Source organism: Tyto alba, unplaced genomic scaffold, assembly GCF_018691265.1.
Source record: "Tyto alba isolate M040663 unplaced genomic scaffold, T.alba_DEE_v4.0 Super-Scaffold_41, whole genome shotgun sequence".
NCBI lineage: Eukaryota > Metazoa > Chordata > Aves > Strigiformes > Tytonidae > Tyto > Tyto alba.
In genome coordinates this window covers 15,017,262-15,037,353 of record NW_024881317.1, presented here as the reverse complement: position 1 = coordinate 15,037,353, position 20,092 = coordinate 15,017,262, and the positions used below count along the sequence as shown (strand labels likewise).

At 37.9% G+C, this 20,092-nt stretch overlaps 1 protein-coding gene across 2 annotated transcripts in view; it reads left to right on the top strand.

The window, feature by feature from the left end:
• The first annotated feature begins 1,601 nt into the window (after window positions 1-1,601).
• The window catches only part of CCPG1 (cell cycle progression 1), a 25,808-nt gene continuing 7,317 nt past the window's right edge, over window positions 1,602-20,092 (top strand). Inside the window, exons 1-6 of one of the 2 annotated variants that reach the window (XM_042804168.1) lie at window positions 1,602-1,713; window positions 7,448-7,519; window positions 12,511-12,625; window positions 13,580-13,659; window positions 13,851-14,058; window positions 18,251-18,505. In XM_042804168.1, the coding sequence (XP_042660102.1) occupies window positions 7,460-7,519; window positions 12,511-12,625; window positions 13,580-13,659; window positions 13,851-14,058; window positions 18,251-18,505 (718 nt within the window). In that variant the 5' untranslated portion in view covers window positions 1,602-1,713; window positions 7,448-7,459. Of the gene's footprint in view, window positions 1,714-7,447; window positions 7,520-12,510; window positions 12,626-13,579; window positions 13,660-13,850; window positions 14,059-15,053; window positions 15,188-18,250; window positions 18,506-20,092 lie in introns of those variants that run through there. The other variant, XM_042804169.1, reaches the window with a different exon arrangement.

The window sequence follows — 20,092 nt, the reverse complement described above, 5'->3', positions numbered from 1 at the left end:
CTTCTTTCCCTATTAAGGAGACAGATTTTAATTCAGCCTTTCAAATAACAGGGCAAAGCATTTCAAATTTGTTAAGTGTTTGTGGTCAGAGCAAAAGTTGCTCAAGATGTGTATTGAAATACGTGCACGGTAGAGTGAGGAACTTAACGCTGCAGACTTTTGACCTTATTTAGTAAACTGGACAGTGATAAATGGGCTCATGTTGACTATGAAGTAGTAGCCAAAATTTGGAATTTGCATCAAGTTCTGCATTAGTGATAATCTTGAGCATAGAAAATACTATGTGTAGCAGAAAGTGTAGATAATAGTATTATAAGTGCGAGTAAGAATATAGTGAGGCTTTGTGGATAGTTTTGGTTTTGACTTCTTTTTCTAATATACAGAAATATGTTTGCTGAAATAGCCCTAGAATTATTCCAGGCCCCAGAAATGCTGGAATAGCCTTAAAGAAATGTCCCAGTGACTACTTTCTCACTCAACTTTGCATGCATGCATTTATGTTTTTTTTTTTCCTCTGTAGGGAGTGAATTAACACGTGACAGATACTTCTTAGTCCATTCATGGAAAGTGCTCTAATGTGGTATTGATGAGCATGCAGTAAAACTGCACTGAATAAGGGTACCTCCCTTAGTTTTGCTGAGCAGCCATTCAAAACCTGCTGTTCTTCAGAGGTGCTATGAAACTTTTTTCCTTTGTTCCTCAGTCATGTAAGAGATGAAGACAGCATTTAAATTGCTACCTTAGATAAAACTCAAGTAAGAAATGCTGACTTTTCCTTTACTTTATTAATGAGGCCTGGTGTTGTCCTGTTTCTTTGCACCAGTATTAGAGCACAGGTGGGGCCTAAATTTCTGGGCTTTAGGATCTGCCCTGTTTGTGTTGTGCCTGTTGATGAGATGCGTTGCAGGTGCACGGTTGGTGTGGGAGCTGCCTTACCCCTTGTTGCTGCCTTACCGCCTGTTGTGAGCTGTACTTTGGGAGAGGACAGCTTCTTCTGAGGCAGCACAGCCACATGCGTCTGATTCCAAGCCTGTGCTGGTGGGAAACTTTCCAAATTAGTTAAGTCACAGTCAGCAGAATTTTTCCACCTATCCAAAACTAGAAGGATCAAATAATTCTAGTCCATACACTGGTCTTTCTTTTTTTTTTTTTTTTTTTTTTTTTTTTGGTGGGGCTTTTTTGTTGTTTTTTGTTGTTTTTTGTTGTTGCGTTTTGTTTTGTCTTTTTTTCCATTTCCTTTAGTACAAACATTATTCGCGCATAAGGGAGCGCATCCCTTTAGAGCAGGTTGTCCGTTTGCCCGGTTATCCTGTGACTGCATCTGAAATGCGCTCCCCGCGCTGCGGGTGGCTCCGAGCGCCCTCCCCCCGGGACACCCACCGCCGCCGGGCGGCCCAGGCGGGCCCGGCCCTACCCGCTGCCGCTGTCCGGGGTCGCCGCGGCCCGAGCGTAGCGGCGCGGCGTTGCCATAGCAGCGGGAGCCCCGGGGGCCCGCCGCGGCGCACCCTGGGCGCTGTAGTTCGCGAGGCGGGCGGGCCGCTGGGCCGCAGTGAGGCGCGGACTACGATCGCCAGCGTGCTGCGGGGCGCCGCCCCCCTGCGCAGGCGCGGCCCGGCCTGGGCGGGTCGGGTCGGTGTTGTTTTTGACGGCGTCACTGGCGGCCGCAGCTGCCGGTGCCTCGTCTGTGCCGGGCCCCGCTGGGGCCGCGCTCAGGTGGGCGGCGGGATCGGCCCGCGGGGAGCTGCCGCCTTCCAGCCTGGCCTCGGAGCGCGGCCTCCCGGGGAGCGCGGCGGCCGGGGGCGCGGGAGGCTGCCTGGAGCGGGGCAGAGCCCGGGGGCGCTGGGGCCGGGGCGGGCACGGTCGCTGGCGGTCGCGGGGAGCGGGGGAGCGGGGCGGTGAGGGGCGGCCGAGCGGGCTCCGCGGGCGGCGTTCCCCGCCGTGCCGGCCCTGGCCCTGGCGTTTGCCAACTTCCTTGTCTTTCATCATCCGCCTCTGTCTCTCCGGCTGATGCAAGGTGCTCTGTTTCATAAATGGGCTTACTGTTGCTTTAACTGTTACTGCGCCGTGCCGGTTTCTGTTTCGGGTGTGTTTTCATAACACCGGCCAGAGACAAGTGGCGAGGGCTCAGCAGGGAGTGCCAGGCCAGGGGCTGGGGGGGTTGGCTTTTGGAAGCCACATTTGACTTGCTGGAAATCATGGCAACGAAATAGTCTTTATGGGTAGCTAAAGGTATTAAGAAGAATGTTACTTTGAGGAAGAAATTATACTGCTTAGTAGAAATAATAGACTTGCATGAAAATCCTAAAGTATAATACCACTGTAACATGTTTTTATTTCTGCTGTGCGACAAAGAAGCTACTGTAGACGAGAACTGTGAGTTTTTGCTTGGAATGACAGCACAGCAAACTAAAGAACACCGATTCCTATCCATGTCTTGTTATTCATCTTTGTCAACACTGAGTTGCTTTTTAGTCTAAGAAATTCTCTTTGAAGTTGGAAGAACTTAGGGGTTTGTTTAGGCTGGTATGGTTATTCTTTCTGAGACTGTTGTTTATTCTGCTTCACAGTGGATAAATAAAATGTGGTATCTCATTTTTATATGGAATAACTTGGTATTACGTTATCAGCAATACACATGGCTGTAAACTTTTACACCTTCTGCTTCTAGTTTGCATTTCACTAAAGCTAGGAAATTACTTCACACTCCTGATTCCTTGCCCCCTCTTCCCTCCCTCCACCACCACCAGCAGTGTGTTGAGGTTAAACTCTGAATATAATGGATATTTATTTTATCTAGATGGAAAATGTAGTAGGCAGTGTCACTGGGAGTGTAGGATGCTTGGGGACCTACAACGAGCTTTGCAGTTTAAACTGGAATATAGAAGAACTTGAACTGTAACTTTATTTTGAAAAATTGTGGCAATAAAACTATGTAGTGAGAAGCCAAACCAGTGAAGCTCTGTGTGTGAGGTGAATTTTTCTTTTTTTAATCTTTCTGGCTTGGCCTGACATACAGGAGGTGTGGAATTCTCTACTGTTTCTTCCAGTTATCCCTGCTGTTACTGAACTAGAACTCATTAGCATCATCTTGATTCATTAAGAAGTTTGCAGGCTTCTGCCTGTTTGCTTATTCTGTTTAACGGACGCCCAAAGATACATTTCTTTTTATTTAATTATTTATTTAACAGCGTGCATTCAGGAAGATAGTGCCAACGGTATCCAGCACCTTTGGGCTGGTAGGAAAACAGTACTGATTCTTAGTGGGTCTTTATCATTTGGTGGTGGAGAATACAAACTGGTGAAGATTTTGTGAGTAGCTTGGTTTAGCCATTGGGCTCAGATCAAGCTTCTGTATTTCCCTTTCCCTAAGTGACTGGTTTTGACTAGATATGTTTTATTAATCTTTTACAGAAATAAGTTGTTTACCATATCTGCTAATTGAAGTTTAGGATCACTGTATGTAGGTGGTTTTTAATTAAATCTGGTTAGGCTGTTTTGCTCTTTTAGTGCTAACTAATTATAATTAATATAATGCTCTGCTTTTCATAACTGTTCTACTCATGTATGTTTGCTGAATATGCTTGTAGGAATATAGCGACTCTAGAGATGACCTTCAGTCTGATGCCATGCACTCTGTCATCCTTGATAGGTTTAGCAATTCTACCTGTAAACCTCAATGATTTTGTAATTATTATTTTTTTTTCCATTTTTTTCCTAATACTTAAAAATCTTTCTTTTTTTGAGATCTATTACATGTATGCAGTTAAATATACAGTATTAGTATAATATTCTGTTCGAATACAAGATAAGTAACTTTTGATTCAAGGTCATCAAGTAATAAGAAAATGATGATTGTTTGTCAGCTTGTTCGTCTGTTTGGGTTTTTAAATATTTTTTGATTATGCCGATGCCCACTTAGGTACTGACGCTTTCATTTGGGAAGGGAAGACAGATGTGGAGCCTGAGGCCATGGTTGTGTATGTAATAGAACTGGTTTTATGCAGTGCTCAATTACCTGTTAGTGTGTGATCTGGATGGAGCGGGAGAACACAACAGCATTTATCTTGAGTTAGCCAGGGCCTGTGATGAAATGCTGAGTTAGCTAGAGGAAGACAGACGTTACAATGTCCAGCACAGTCTGCTGTTAAACTTGCCCTTGCAAAATTTGTAAATCTGTTTGTATCAACAGTTTTGATTTGGGGTTGGGGGGTGTGTGGTGGTATTTTTTTGTTGTTGTTGTTTTGGTTTTTTTTTTTTTTTTGGTCTATTAAATGATTTTAGTTATGTGACTCCATTGTTTTTCATTTAGCACTGAGATGCACTAAAACAGGAATTGCCATGTTGTAAAACCACAGCCTGAATTTCTTCCACAGTGGAAATCAGACTTACAAACAAGAACTGAGTAGCTGTCTGTACTATATTTGCCCCAAACAGTGTTTTTTGTGGTTACACAAAAGGCTTGGTTTTCAATGACAATACATTTGGTACTCTTATGATCTATTTGCTGAGCTGTACAACAATGAAATGGGATTGTTTTTATACTGAAGAGAATCCTTAAAAGATAATTTCAGATTACCAGTACAGTTTTTGCAACATAGCCAGTGATGTTTCTGATAAGTGGCAAGTTCTGGTGCTGGTAATTACCTTTCTCTGAAAGGAATGCTGCTTCTGAATGCTGGGTCAAATTCAGCATAATGTAATGATGGCAAACAGATGGTATCATCTCAAGAGAATTTAGGAACTCCATCTTTGCCATTTTGGGTATTTGTTATTTTGATGATTGAAGAAGTATCATTTAAAAAAAAAAATCATGATTTAAAAAAAAATTTGGATGATTAAATACAGTATGTTTTCAAAAAAAGCAACCCAACCCCAAACCAAAATCCTCTTCCGTTCTCCCCTTACCCTGCAATGTTCCTAGCTGAGATTCCAGGAAAAGCACTAGTGAAGGAAGAAAAAGATATGAAGGAAAATGGCAACCATATTCAAAGTAGGGCTTTATAATAAATGGAAATCCAGTTTCTCTGTAAGTTTGATATGTAAGTTGATTGTCAGTGACTGGTTTTGCTTTATAAACTGTGGTTGTGATTGTCACCGTTGCCTTTTTTACAGAGTAACTCCAAATATATTAGTTGAAGTTGATGAGGAAAAAGTGTTATATAAGAAAAACTATTGTAATGCAGAGATACAAGAGAAACATTTACTGTATTTTGTAAGAAATCTAAATGGAATTGGAAGTGTCATGGTTTGTTGTGCAAATTTCTAGCCACAGTGGCATATTTAGATGTGCTAATTCAAGGTTTGTGTATATTTTCTGTTAACAAATTGGGAGTAAAGACAGGATTGATAATAAAGTAGAGAGTAAATAAATTTGAACCAATAGGTGCCTTTTTCTGTGTTCTTACCAGGAGTAACTAGCTGTGGGAAATAAAGCAGATGTCTGAAGTTCTCAGAACTCTGATTTCTCGATATAATCATCATTTTATAGAAGCTTTATTGAACCATGATTTCTCTTGCTGTTTTATTATATTGGATGCATAACGTAACACACAATTGATTGGACATTGTTGTATTTTTGGGAAGGTTTTTCTTCCCCAAGATAAACCTGTAGTAAATTTTATTTAACAACTGGATGAATTTTTAAGGAACAAGAAATGCATTACACTTCTTCTTAAAGTCTTTCTGTTGGTTGAGAACTTTAAAAAATAATCTGAATGAGTAACAGTAACGAATACTCTGTATTACTGGTACAGGAGAAAGAATGGGCAGCTGCAGCCACAGCTCTCTTCTGAAAATAACTGCCAAAGTAATCCAGTAGTATTGTAACACATAAAATTTTAACTTCAGGTTTTTTCACTTTGTTTTTGTACTCTCCAGGTATTCTCTGAATTCTCTTCAGAAATGGTACATTTGAGGGTGTTTGAAAGAAGTGAAAGAAACAAAGCTTTGTTTTTCCCAGGAGTTTTAGAGAATTACTTCCAAAAGAGCCTAATTTGTCTCTTCTCAAAAATAACATGGTGCTTTTCTTGAATAAACTGTAGTTCCTGTGCCATGTATCAATTCAGAAATTACTTTACCTACTGAAACATATCTTAAACAGAGATGCTACAGACAAATCTTAAATTTGATTAATGATTTACTGCCTAGCGCTGTGTGTGTGTGTTTAACTAGTTGTGCTGGGTTTGTGTGGCAGGGTTTGGTAGTGGGGGAAGGGGTAACAAGAGTGGCTCCTGTGAGAAGCTTCTCAAAAGCTCCCCCAGCTCCAAGTTGGCCCCACCTCTGGCCAGGATGGAGCCAGTTAGCCATGGTGGCTGCGCCTCTGCGATAATGTATTTAAGAAGGGGAACTTGAGAGGGAGCTGGGACTTGTGAGGAGGAGTTGTGAGGACACCTATGAGAACACCGAGGTCGGTGGAGAAAAGGAGGAGGAAGGGAAGGAGGTGTGCTGGAGCAGAACTCGTGGTGAGACAGCAGGGCTGCACTCCCCTGCCACCCATGGAGCTCCCTGGTGGAGCAGAGGCCAACCTGCGGCCTGTGGAGGAGCCCGTGCTGATGCAGGTGTCTGTACTTAAAGGAAGCTGGGGACTCTGAGGGAAGAAGCACCCCCTGCTGTTGTTGTTCAGTGATGGGGGGGGACTGCAACATGCCAGGGGGACCCATGCTGAAGCAGCATGGGGTGAAAGTTTATGGAGGACTGGCTCCCATGAGAGGGGAGTCATGAGGAACAGGGGAAGAAAGTGAGGAGTTCCATTCCGCCCCCACGCCCCAAAGGAAGGAGTATGGGACTGACCGTGAGCCCCATCCCCTGCCCACTGCACCACTGTGGGAGAGGAGGTAGAGAGATCTGGAGTGGAACTAAGCCCAGGAAATGGCGGGGGAGGGTGGTTTTTTGTTTATTTGTTTTTTGTTTTTTGTTTTTTTTTTTTTTTTTGATGTGGTAATGCTTCTCACTGTCCCACCTTGTCTGTTAAGTGTTGTTCTTGTTAGTGTCTGAATAAAATTGATGTTCTTCTTGTAATGAGTCTGTCCTTTGCCTGTGACCATAAAGCCACCCCTCCCTGTCCTCATCTCTATTCTGCCGCCTTTATTTTTTCCTAAGTCCTGAGGGGAAGGTGGGAGTGAGTGCCTGTGTGCTGCTCAGTTGCCCTCTGGGCTCAGACAACGACAGTAGTGTAAGAGCTTTTTGGCTGGCTAAAATAGGTAGGTACTAGTGAAGTCATATTTGGTCCAAGTATAAAAAAGATAATAGGAAATATGTACAAAATAATATATTTTCTTTCTAAACTTTTATTCTATCGTCTTTTTTTTAATTGCAGAATAACAGTTTGTGAGCTAGTGTAGTGTTCTGTAACATCATGATTTGGATTCCTCTGTTTTCTTTATTTTTATTCAAGGTAGTAGTGAGATTACATATATTGCATATTAAAAGTATCTACTTTTACTTACAGTGTGCTTTGAAAATGTCTGAAAATTCCAGTGACAGTGATTCATCTTGTGGCTGGACTGTCATCAATCATGAGGTACCCAATCTCAAATTAATAAAGTTCTTTCAGTTTAAGACTAGCTGTATGCAGTAAAATAATATTTCAACTTTGTAATTTTTGTTTGTGTGTATGTTGCATTTCAACAGAGAATATAGGAGAGATTTATAAATAACAAAACACAAAACTACTGTTTAAAAATGTGTATCCTGTACTGTAGCTGATACAAATTTTGTTATTTAAAAGAATAATTTTTTCCTGCAAAGGTTTTACTTTGAAATATTGCTAGAATTTTAATGAGATGTGCTAGAATTTTAGTGAGATGCTCTCCTCTCTTCCATCTTTCCTGAAAATGTTGACATTCTATGTAACTTGTCTGTTGTTGCGAATATATTTCTTCTTTTCCTTCCAAATCCCCCCCCTCCCCCCCCCCAAAAAGTTTGGAATAATGGGCAGGAAAAAATTTTCTTGCAGAAGGGAAATGATTCCATGATTTCTCCAAGTCTTTTTTACCACTAAGGTATCTGATCCTAGCTTCAACAATTGCTTGCTGTTTAGGAACAGCCCTCTGTCCTTACATTCTGTCTTTCTTACGATGAAAAAATAGGATAGAGACAAATTTGTGCTCAATGACTAGAATATTAGAAGAAAGCATTTTCAAGACTCATGCAAATGCTATAGTTGGTGATTAACTGCCTGCTTTTGTTCCTGACTGGAACAGTCTCTGTCTCTGAGTTGAGCCTCTGGGCTCAGGAAGTTGAGGGCTGACCTAAACATCTGTGAGATGTGCTGCCTCACTCTGCTTACAGAATGCATAAGCAGTTTGGAGAAAGATGAGTATTGGCCTAGTGGGTCTTATTTGCGTGATTTTAAGCACTTTCATTTGTGTGGAACGCTGTTCTGCATTGAGAAGGAAAGATATGGGGTGTTCAGAGGGTCTGGGGTCTCCAGAAATCAGTGTTGCGAAGACTGTTTGGAAATCCTTTGGAGCGGGTTATGTTGCAGAGAGTATGTAATTATCTGTTCCATACCCAAGATGCTGAAGTTTTCCCAGGCCTTATTGCTTCAAGTGGAATCTGGGGGCATCTACAATGAGTAAGGGAATGTCAACATTTTATTAGCTTTATTGGGTAATGAAGGTGATGGGAGGGTAGGGCAGCTCTCCTTAGTAACATCTGTACTGCTAGGTCAGGAATAAGAAGTATAGCTGCCTTGGAGCTTAAAATGATGTTTGGTGAGGGCTTGGCATACTTTGTTTGGAGGGTCTTGAAAACTGTAAGTCTAAAAGGCTTGGAGGTGGCAAGAGAGTCTTCTGTGAGAAGGACTGAGTTTTGAAGTGGCTTTCTTTTGTGTTTTCCACGGACTTAGAGCAGCTTTTAGCACAAGTTTGTTGGAATTTTGGATTTCCTTGGCACTTTTGTTCAGGCAGGAGAACATAAGGCATAAAATAAGTAGAAATAACCTGGATGTTGGCACCTTGTGGAGGAGGAATTCCTATGGCAGTGCAGGAGTGAGATAGTGGCAGCAACTAAGAGAGTGGTTTTGGTTTTTTTTTTTTCCATTAGGCAGCCTTTTACTGAAGAGGTATCTTCCATAAGGAAATAAACAAAAGCAATCTTATTGTTGCGTAAGGAAGCTGTGATGGTAGATGGTGTGAACAGGCTGTGTGCAAAGCAAAAAACTGTTATTGGTTCAAAATACTTGCTGCCTTTTAAGACCTATTCAGTTGATGGATGGAGCTCTATCAAATTTGTACAGCTTCCATTGTGTTTCTGTCCATCTTTTGATCTCTACTATAGCTTCATTTATCAGGCATACTTTTATTTGGGAAGAAATGCTAGAATTCCCTCATTCTTTGAAGTCATGGGGTATAGCTATTTGTAAAGTCACTATTATGTCTGTGTAGCCCTGGTTTAATTTGCATGTTTGTGTTTCCTGTCTTCTCATGTTTGGCTATTTGTATAGTGTGACAATGGCTTTATTAAAATAAAAGTAATTTTTAATTCCTAGTAGAATAAATAGAGACAAAAGAAAAAAAAAGAAGCAATTTAAGGTCTGTTGGGATGGAATTCATTGTGGCCAAGGTATCTATGCGTAGGTGTCCGATTCTGTTGTTGGTTTCTAAGTTTGCATTGTACAGATTAAATCAATGAAGTCAATGCAGTCTAGAGAGCAGTAATTCTTATACTAAGGTCAACACATATTTGGTCAAATAACTCTGTCTTGGCTCCACTGATCATATTGATTGTAAAGTTGCCTTCAGCAATTTGCTCGGGTATAGACAGGACAGTAGTGATCTGCTGTTTCTCCTTCACTGCACCCTACCCAGTTTGCAGATTATAATGAAAATTTGGGTAATTTGAAAGGCAAGCCATTACAAGCTTGTGATTGTACTTAAATTTTGAAAGCTCAGATCAGTTTCAAAAGCACAAGAGGTATGATTTGTGGCTTATAAATGTTGGGTCATAGTTTCATTTCTGTTGGCAGCAAGGTGATATTTAAGAGGTGGTTAAAACTTTTCTTTATTTTGGGCTGGATGACAAGTTGGGAGTCTTGTCACCAAAAGAGAAGCAGAATACTCACTCTAGTCCTCAAGACCAAGCAGGATACAGGAGCACACAGGCTGCTGGACTTTTCAGACTTCTAATAAAAGTGGAAGGATTTAGTAGTTGGCTACAACAGTTGGGTTAGCTATGTATTGAAGGCTTTATTTTTGTACTTGAGATAGTTATTTTACACTGTAACTGAAAATGATTTATACAGTCTAAATAAATTAACATAGTACAAGATTATAGAAAGGCAGAGATTTGTCTAGCCAAATCAGAACAGACTTCTGTGGTGTAGAGATTTTATGTTCCCAGTTATTCTGCACTAATTAAAAGAAATAAAATCATGCACTTTGGGGTGGGAAAGCACTGGTGTTTACGAGCTCCCATTATTTGCATTCTGCTGGCAAGACAGCTTTGAATCTGAGCATGAAGAAAGTAGGATCAATTGGGATGGCTAGATACTATTCACATGCTTGTTATTCAGGAAAGGGGTGACGTGGGCTACTGTATTCTTCAGGGAAATGATCTGGAAACATAGGAAAAGGATAGAGCTAAGGATTAGACAAATTTGAAATGCTGTAGGATTGCTTTCTTACATATTATTGCAACTAGTATTGATGATGATGCAACAGAATCAGTTTCTACATTTGTTTTGCCAGTTACAAAGGCACCGAGTGGAGGGGCAAGAAATTGCAATTGGCTAGATGGTGATTGCAGAGAACTGACAGCTGTGTATGCTGATTTTAATATCTGCTTTGAACAGAGAAGTGATGCTGTGTACTGTTGGACTACTCTTAAAGGACTTGCAAATTTTGGTAGGCTTGTAGGAAAAAGTGTAGTGAGAAGATGGTATCCTTCCTCAACCTCTTTGCTGTTGACGAAATGGAAGGGTGATGGTGGTCTAGCAACAGATCAAGTGAATTGGATTGTTCAGACATCCACACCAGACTGCACCTGTTTAAAAAAGGATGGTTTACCTTATTCTCAGCTAGTTTAGTTGCTTGGTATTTTAGCTAAAATTTTAATCTGTTTTAAGCTCTCTTCCTGATGTTTGCCTTCTTGTGGAGCCTGGGCAAACTAGATTTTTGTTATTTTTTTTTCTTCTTCACAACTTAAATGAAAGTAAGGGTTCTGTTGCACTGGAGAACAATTATGACATAATAAATCTACATACCTATCTACAAAACCCAGCTGAGCCAAAACCCCCAATTAATTTTGTATTTTCTTCCCTGAGAGTTCATTCAGATTTTAATAAGTTGCTTATAATTGAGTGTGGAATTTCTGCAAAACATTTGATATGAAAATTGTGATACTTCTGTAATCAAAAGAAAAAAAAATCCAAAGTATTTGTCAAATTCCTAAAACAGTTAATTTTTTTGCAGCCTTTTAAAAAGGAATGTAACTTCGTAATGTGATGGTAGATTATATTTTATGCATCTCTTTTTGAGTTATCTAATTTTCTCAAAGTACTGTCTTCTCTTAAAACGAAAGCATACATGTTTGCTTAAGTCCTGAAATGAGACATCTAGGGAAACTGATCTGGATGTATTACTACTACTGTAATTTCAGACCAGCTGTTGCAAAAATAACTATCTCTGTTTACAAAAACAGCTCAAGTTATTTATGGATCAGAGTGACTTTGTGTTTTTCAGTTACGCTTTGCATGTTTATAGTTTTCTAATAACCTTACTTGTGTTCCATCAGTTCCTTTAAACAAAAATTATAATATGAAGATTAGAGTTGTCAGCCACATCGCTTGCCTGTAGTGCCCTGCAGCCTCTGAGAGTTGTTTATCTTCAGCTCAAGTTTTGCTCTGAGGTTGTTGTTGACTGGCAGCTGACTAATAACTAAGGCTCCTTTCTGGATTACAGAGAGAAGTCCAGTTTGAAGACTGTATAAATATTTGGTTTTCTGATGTCAGAGATGTACTATTAAAACAGCCATTCAAATTTGCTGACAGGAATTGAGATGGAGTGGAGTTATGCATATTTTTTCCCAGTAGCATTACTTACTAGGGTTCATGGTGGTACTCTTGAAGTTCTGTTTTGGGGAGGATGTGTGTATTTACATACAATACATGGGCAAGTGTTCAAGAATTAGATGCTGTATTCAAAACTCACTTGACAGTCTCCTCTGTTTCTCTAAATTCTATTTAATAAATAGGTCTTACAAAGCTCATAGAAATTAGTTATTTAAAATATTTAGCTTAGTTGTTAATTGGTGTCTAAATTGCCTTTTTTTTTTTTTCCCCTAGAAATGTCCTCTGCCTTTTTTCAATAGTAGTCATAAGTATTACACACTAACAGTCGTTTCGGTCTAGTTAATTACATGTTACTCATCTTGCTTTTAATCTTCAGTTTTAAAGGTTATTATTCTTCTGTTTTTATTACTGACGTTCTGTTTTCTTGTGACCCTTTCCTTCTCCTTTATTGATGGAAACCCCATTAACTGTAATGTTTGTTTAAAACTCTTCAACTCCAGGGTTCTGACATAGAGACAGTGACTTCAGAAAATGGAAGTACCAATGATAATCGTGAGTTTGTTTCAGAAGAATATGTTTCTTTACAAGAAGAGGAGCAACCAACTGATTTGCAAGGTAAGATATTAAAAGAGGGGCAGCTTCATAAAATAGGTAGTTACATGTTGTAACATTGGCACAAAATTAGTATTTTTAATAGAGTTTGTGTACTTTGTAGGCCTCTGTCAAAGTACTTGCTTCATCAGTATTATGGAAAATATTCAGCCATCAACTTTATAGAAGTATTTTTTCTTGAAATAAATTAAATTAGGAGAATGTATTTAATTTTGTCAATATTTTAGATATGTTATAGTAGGCACTGATGTTGCTGGAAGATAGTTTATAGAAGTGCTATTGATAAAAGAAATATTCCTTAATAATGTCATAGATCAACTAAGAGTAATTTGGAAGGAACCATCAATGCTTATACACCTGAAAAATAACGTTGTGGCACTGTTAGCATTTCTTGAGTTGGAAGTGTAAGTCTGGTGCATATTAATACGATGAAAATCCTTCCACTTTAATTACTGGATTTAATACTTGATCTGTAAATATCGGTATGAGAACACAGACATGACAGGTTTGGTGTGCAGTGGACTAAATTTGAGCTTGACCATGTTTCCAAATTCATAACCTCTCCTTGTAGAAACAGGACTAGACACTCAAACTCCAATGAAAATATTTTAATTATCCTAGCATATGAATGTACTGATGTATCAACTTACAGTATAGTGATGGTTTTTATCTAACTGTGCTTTTCATTTATAGGTTACTTGCATTATGATCAGTAGGAGCATTAGAATTTAAGTATTCTCCAAAACATTGTATTACCTAATAACAAATGGGATTCTGATGTTTGTTAGAGGGATATTAAAAATAAAATTTAGTGTATTTTTAAAAAATCTTCCCTGATATGAGTAGATAATAGAAATGTCACAATTATACGTATTTTAATATTATATAGAAGTGGGCATAATTTGTGGTTATTAGTTTTAATCCCATGTTTATTTGTTTTTTACTGTATTTATGTAGCTCAATGCAGCAGTGACGGAGAGATATCAGTGGTAGATAATACTCCCTCTGCTTTTGAGGAAACTCAGACAGTTCCAGAGGTAAATTACATTATGTTATCGAGAAGTGTCTGTAAGCCCCATCTGATAATGCCAGGCAATGTTTTGAAGGCATTAAAAGAAAGATACTGATTTTTCCTTTTTTTTTTTAAGCATTAAGCATTCCTATTATTTTTTTAAATTACTTTATATTGTATGAATCTGAATAGTTTTTACATTGTCTGTTTCCCTAGGGAAAGAAAGAAAACATCCCTGATGATGGGTCCTGCATTGGAACGATTAGTGATGATTCTGACATTGTTACACTGGAAGCTCCAAAACCAGAAGAAACTCAAAGTCAGGAGGAAGCTCCAGCTGATGGTGAAGAAGCTCGAAGCTCAAAGGATTTTAACATGGGTTCCTCTTCTAGCAGTCAATATGCATTTTCCCATCTGGAAACTGGTAAGAACAATAAATTACTTAGCAACTGTGTGCAAAAATGTCACGAGGAAAAAAGGAAATAAAAATCTTTGCTTAGGGAATCTTCTTGGTGTGGAGATGGTGGAAAAAAATTGGTCTCGTTGAGTACATGCCCCAGTATTTGCAGTCTCTAGAGCAACTCTAGTTGCCCTAACTCTAAAACTTTGTCCAAACGTATGTTTGCAATCTTCTTATTTGAAAGCGTTCTCTCCATTAAGGGTTCACTATTTTAAAGAGAAAGTAAATTTCTAGTGCATTTTGGAGAACTAAAATTACTTTTAGCTCATAGAATAATTGTAGGTTTTCTCTTGACAATTTTTTTGGCTTTTATAATTTGGCATAAATGAGTAATAGTTGGGAGAAAATTGATTTCTGAGCCCATGAGAACTAATAGCAGCATGACTACAAAAACTTTTTGCTTACCTTCATAGCTACATAGTGAATGTGTGTGTATATATGTATATATAAAATTTTTTTTAAGGTACTCCTAGAACTTGGTAGAAATATGCAATGCATGATATTCAGGAGGAAGGATATGAATATTTGGCCAATTAAAAACAAGCCAACAAAATCACAACAAACCCGAACAGAAAAGCTTACTGTTGTGTTACTCTTTTCTAGTTCTCTAGTCTTCTTTTTTAATTCTGTTTGGCTGCTTATTTGTAATCTTTTCTGCTCTCTTTATTCTATGTAACACTTGTGTTACTGATTTTTTTACTTTTCAAAGTAAGTTTATTACAAGAGCAGGATTTTTCTTAAAATACTGTTTTGTCTTAGAAGTAGAGTAAAGCATTGTTAAATGGTCATGTATCTGTATAGTATTTGTTGGAAATCAGAAAGTGACAGCATCTATTTATGATCAGTGATGATTTGTAACAAAGCTGTTGCTTTCTTTAAGTCCTCTGGATGTCTTGACTTAATTTTAAATTTAAAATCTAGTTGACTTTTTTTTTTTCTTTTAGGGCTGAGTTCTAAAAATGCTATTTTTTTCCCCCCATGTTTTTGTACACAAAAGTCAGTTGGCTGGAGAAGCTGAGGAAGATCCCTGGTTGTGTAAGGGGATGGGGAAATGAGGTGAAAGAGCATGTGTCTCGCAGTCTTCCTTTCCAAGGTGGTGTGATTAAATTTGATCAGCTTGTGTAAAGCTGATTGCTTATGGCTTGCATGGAGTGTTCTTAAAACTATCAGTAGCAATCTGACTTGATCTATTAGTAGTGATATTCCAAGCAGATGCTGAAAGCCAGTCCTCGTTGAAGAATTTGACTAAGCTGTCTGTGTCTTATTTGAAAAATGTTAAACTTACATGTGAATTTGGAATGGACATCAGTAAGCTTTGAAATACATTTTGATATGTATGCTTGACCGTTTAAATGGATGGTTCTTGTTGAATTCCAAATCTATGTGTGACTGGCAAAAAGAATTTCTTCCTTCTAACTTAAGCTGATTTCAGCATGGTCTTTAGCGGTGTGCATTTAATTGACCAAGTATTACAGAAAATGTCTGGAGTACTTTTGCATTTATTTTAAATGCCAAAGTTTTAGCAGTCAAAAATTTCATGCTACTTTTTGGCAATGGAAATCTTTGCCATCCACTTGTTGTTGAGTTTTCTATTGTGTTAGAAAAGGATGAGCTTTAGATTTTCATAATGTGGATATTAAAAAGTTTCACAAGGATTTTTTTCCACTGTTACTTTCAAACCAGTTCCTGCTTAGGCTGTCTTCACCATGCGAACATAAATGTTTTAATATTGCTTCATGAAATAGGTTAACTAGCAGAAGTGCTCATATACTGAAATAAACTGCATCTAGGTTTGAGTCATGTCTGTGGAGAAATGTCAAAGAAAATCACATTCTTAACTGACATTGCTACTTCATCTGGTTTCTAGTGTAGATCTGCCACTTCAAAATCATGGCAGAAGCTAGAAATTTAGACCACTCGTGTGGTCACACTTCTTCATTAATGCTCCTTGTCATCCTGTGAATGTTAGAGTACAGCTTTGTACTGAATTCTTACAGCAGCTGTCAGGCAGTGTCATTCTTGCCTGAAAGTGTAATGCTGTTGACAACTTGCCAGTAAGTGTTTATGAATGTCTTTAGGTGTCTTGCAGCTTTTTCTCTGCTTTCTGATTGTCTTTTTTTTTTTTTTCCCCTTTCCTAATCTTTGCTGTCCCAGTATATATCAAAGAATTTCCCATTTGGCTAGAAGCAGCTTGCTCCTTAACCACTTTTGTATTCCATGTGTGTAAGCTTTTTTGGCTGTTGAAAAAACCTCAAAAAAAAAACAAATAAGCAATAATAACACCTGTGTTACTAAGTATTTCCTGTATAATCCTTTATAATGTCTGCCGTCTGCTTTTGAGTAAAAATACCTTTCTCCTGACTAATTTCTGAATGCTTGTCTTCATTGTCCAGGATTGAGGAAGAATGCATCTGCTTAAACGACTTATTCTAAAATAGTGTCCTTTTCTGCCAAGCTGTGTAAATTCATTTAAGAATCTGCATGTCAAGTAGCTGTTGAAGTGATTTGTCTTTATTGCAGGATCTGCTTGGTCAGTCTGGTTTGACTAATTGACTAAAATGGATTTTTTTTTTTTTTTTTTAGTAAGAGAGGAAGTTACCTTTCATTATCTGACATGTTGCTTATCCATGCAGTCAGAAATTAGACATATATTCCAGTTACTAATTGGTAATCTTTTCTGGGGTTAATGCAATCACACTTCTATTAAGTTGGAATTTATTTTAAGTGAAGAATCCTAATTGGTAATGCGTTTTATAGATAATGGCTAGCACTGCTTGGCATTCTTGTCTATTCAGTGATGTGTGCATGGCTTTGCTCAAACAAATGGTTTTCACCTGTGAAATGTTCAAGGACAGTAACACTGTATTTATATTTTTACATTTGAGTGATGATCTCTGATATGAGAGTGAATGGCCATATTTCTAGAAGGGGCATTAGCATTGTGTAATTGCAGGCATCAAATTTTGTGTCCAATCAGGAGCACTGTATCATGTGCTGGAGGATTCATTGATCACATCGACTCCATTTTGGGCATGTATATTAGGTACATGAATTTAGGTATTTGAAAGCTTATTTTTCACCCTTCTACTGCTTCCCCTTGATATTTGCCTTATGCTTGAAAATGATGATTTCGTAGGAGGATTAAATAATCATTACTTATATACTGGATTATGTAAATTTGTTTGCAGTACATGCAGCAAGCATTTATACCACTAACAGCAACAAGCAATTACAGCTCTGTTGATATTTTCCCAGTTAGAATGTATGGCTTTTGAGCCATAGGAACATGAACATACAAATGGCATCATGAATACCACTTTACAAAAATACTATCAAATATATTTTTTATTATTAGAATTTGTTGTTATTTCAAATCCTGTCCAATCCCATTGTTCCAAAATATAAATCAGGGAATAGAAGCATTTTTGATTCGGAGTGTAAGGGAGGGGCAAACACAGAAGCACCTGAGGGGTTCTTTTCCTGTGCAGCAGTGGTTGAAAATGGCTTTTTTGAAAAGTGGGTAAAGATGTTAATAGGTAGTATATGGTAGTATACATAATTACATACTCAAATTTGCAATGCAAAGGTATATATATTCATAATACCTACATTAATGGAACTTTAAGGGAATTTTGTCTGCAGCTGCATGTAGATCACAGAATGAAGTTTTTTGAGAGAATGTAATGAAAGCATGTTTGTCTTTTAGGAGGCTTTCTTATAGCAAACCTCTATGTTGCTCTTTTATTATTAAATAGTTCAGTCTCAATATCTATAAGAGAAGGAAAACTGAATCCTTAACCTTTCTACCTCATAAGAATTTGCAGAGGTGGGACATGTAGATGCTTTAAGAGGCAGGATTGTCTGAAAGAAACACGTTCTAATGAGTGAATGATAAGGTATTGGGAAGTGCTGTAGTTTTTAGCTGATAATTTTTTGATTCTTTATCTTTTCCTTTTAAAAAATTAGTTTTTAACCTTGGAGATCAAGCATTCCTTGCATAATATCCAGTACAAACTATCACATTGAAAATTTTTTTTATTAATGTTCTCCAAGATAAATACCAAATATATTTTGCATAAAAATGATGGATTTTGGTACTTGATTTTTAAAGCAAACAATTAATGCATTTTAAAGACTGTTCTATGTTGGTGTTCAGTTTTTTCATCTCAGGCTAGCAATGATGAGTCAAGTAGTGATGAAACTAGCAGTCAGTCCAGTCCTACAGTACGAAAACGTCGGGCGAAGAAGAGGCTGATCTCTAGCTCTGAGGCTGAGGGTGGGTCACCTACTGAACCCGGGTCTGAACCTCCCCGAGAAGAGCAGCACAAACGCCAGTTCAGTAGTGGCCTTAACAGATGCATCGTACTGGCTTTGGTGATTGCAATCAGCATGGGCTTTGGACACTTCTATGGTGAGTTTATAGAATACAGTATACAGAGAATCAACATCTTGCATAGCAAATACCATTTTATTGTGACTCTAATTTTTTTCTTTTTCTCTGCTGACAATCTAAACCTAAAAATGAGAAAAAGGAACTGCTAACACAGGGATAATATAGGGAGGCCCTTCAGCGGTGCAATTGTATTATACAATTATGCAATTTAATATACACTACTTTAAATAAAAATAATTTTTTGGTTGCCCTTTCAGATAGAAATTTCTTGTTGTCATAATGCAGTGTGTACCTTTCAGCTTTCACATCATCATTTTGAAAAAAATGTGTGGTAGTGCTTACCATTCCTAACAACATTCTAAGAGTTATTTCAGGCTTTTGTCTCATATGTACTCATCTGGTAAACATAAGAGCAAGGTATATTTTTTTCACAGGAGTTCATACTATCAATAGTTTTCTCTCTGTGGTGGAGAAAAATATACTGTAGTTGTCCTTGCAATTCCAAAGTGGTTCAGGGAATCCAGGATAGCAGCAATCTTTCTGGATTTAGTGCATTGCCTAAAGTTAAGCATTATGTAGATTGTTACTACATTTAACAAAACAGCAGAACTCATTCCAGATTTAAATCTACACAGTGCAATCCTGAGCTTCTAAGATACATATGTTATGATAAAAAATAGCATTTATTTTTAATAGTAATTTTTCCTGAGTAGTTTTAGTTTTATATGAAAATGTGCCTTCATAAGAAGACTTGTGGTTCAGCTTGAGACTTGGAATATGCTTCTAATTGGATTTGATTTTGACTAATTGCTAGGAGTCTACATTTTGACATTTATTTTGAGATTTATACTAATTTTCACTTGACCCTGATTTTTTTTTTCCTTAGGCAAACCTGAAGGTAAGTGTCATGAGTGACGTATTGTGGATGCTGTGCTTGCATTCAGATTTACTTTTAAAATTGTGTGTGTATATGTGTACACACACATCCATATATGTATGCATAATTATATTAAAAGAAGTAGTAGATTGAGTTTTAGGAATTACTAGTGTATGCAGGATTGTAGGAATGACTAATCCAGGTGTGTAATCTATGTTTTGTTTAGCAGCTGCAGCTAGTAGTAGCTGGTGTAAAAACTGATTGTTATATATTGGCATGCTAGAAGGAGAGAGGAGCACAATGACTAGACCAATCTTTAATAGTGCTTTGTGGTGCTAACTTGAGGTTTCAGTTCTGTTAATCATTTTACTGTGTTTAAATTGGGGTTAATGATAAATACTAACCTTTTAAAGAACTTTGAGATCTATGGTTGAGAAACACATTTTGGAAATGTACTCAGGATCATATCTTTATTAAGGCATTCACTGGTTCATTCATTGAATCAGTCCTAAGTAAAATTTGTCATCAGTGATGACAGCATTCTCAGGAGAAAGAAGGTAACTCTGTGCGGCCTTAGTTTTTGCCTTTTCAAGGGAAAATTCTTCATGGTTATGTGATAACTAATCTTTCTACCACTAGAAATGAAATCAAACCCTGTTTTCCATCTTCCTGGTTTTGTTCTTTGGTTTTTGGTTGGGTGTTTTTTGGGGATTTTTTTTGGTGTTTTT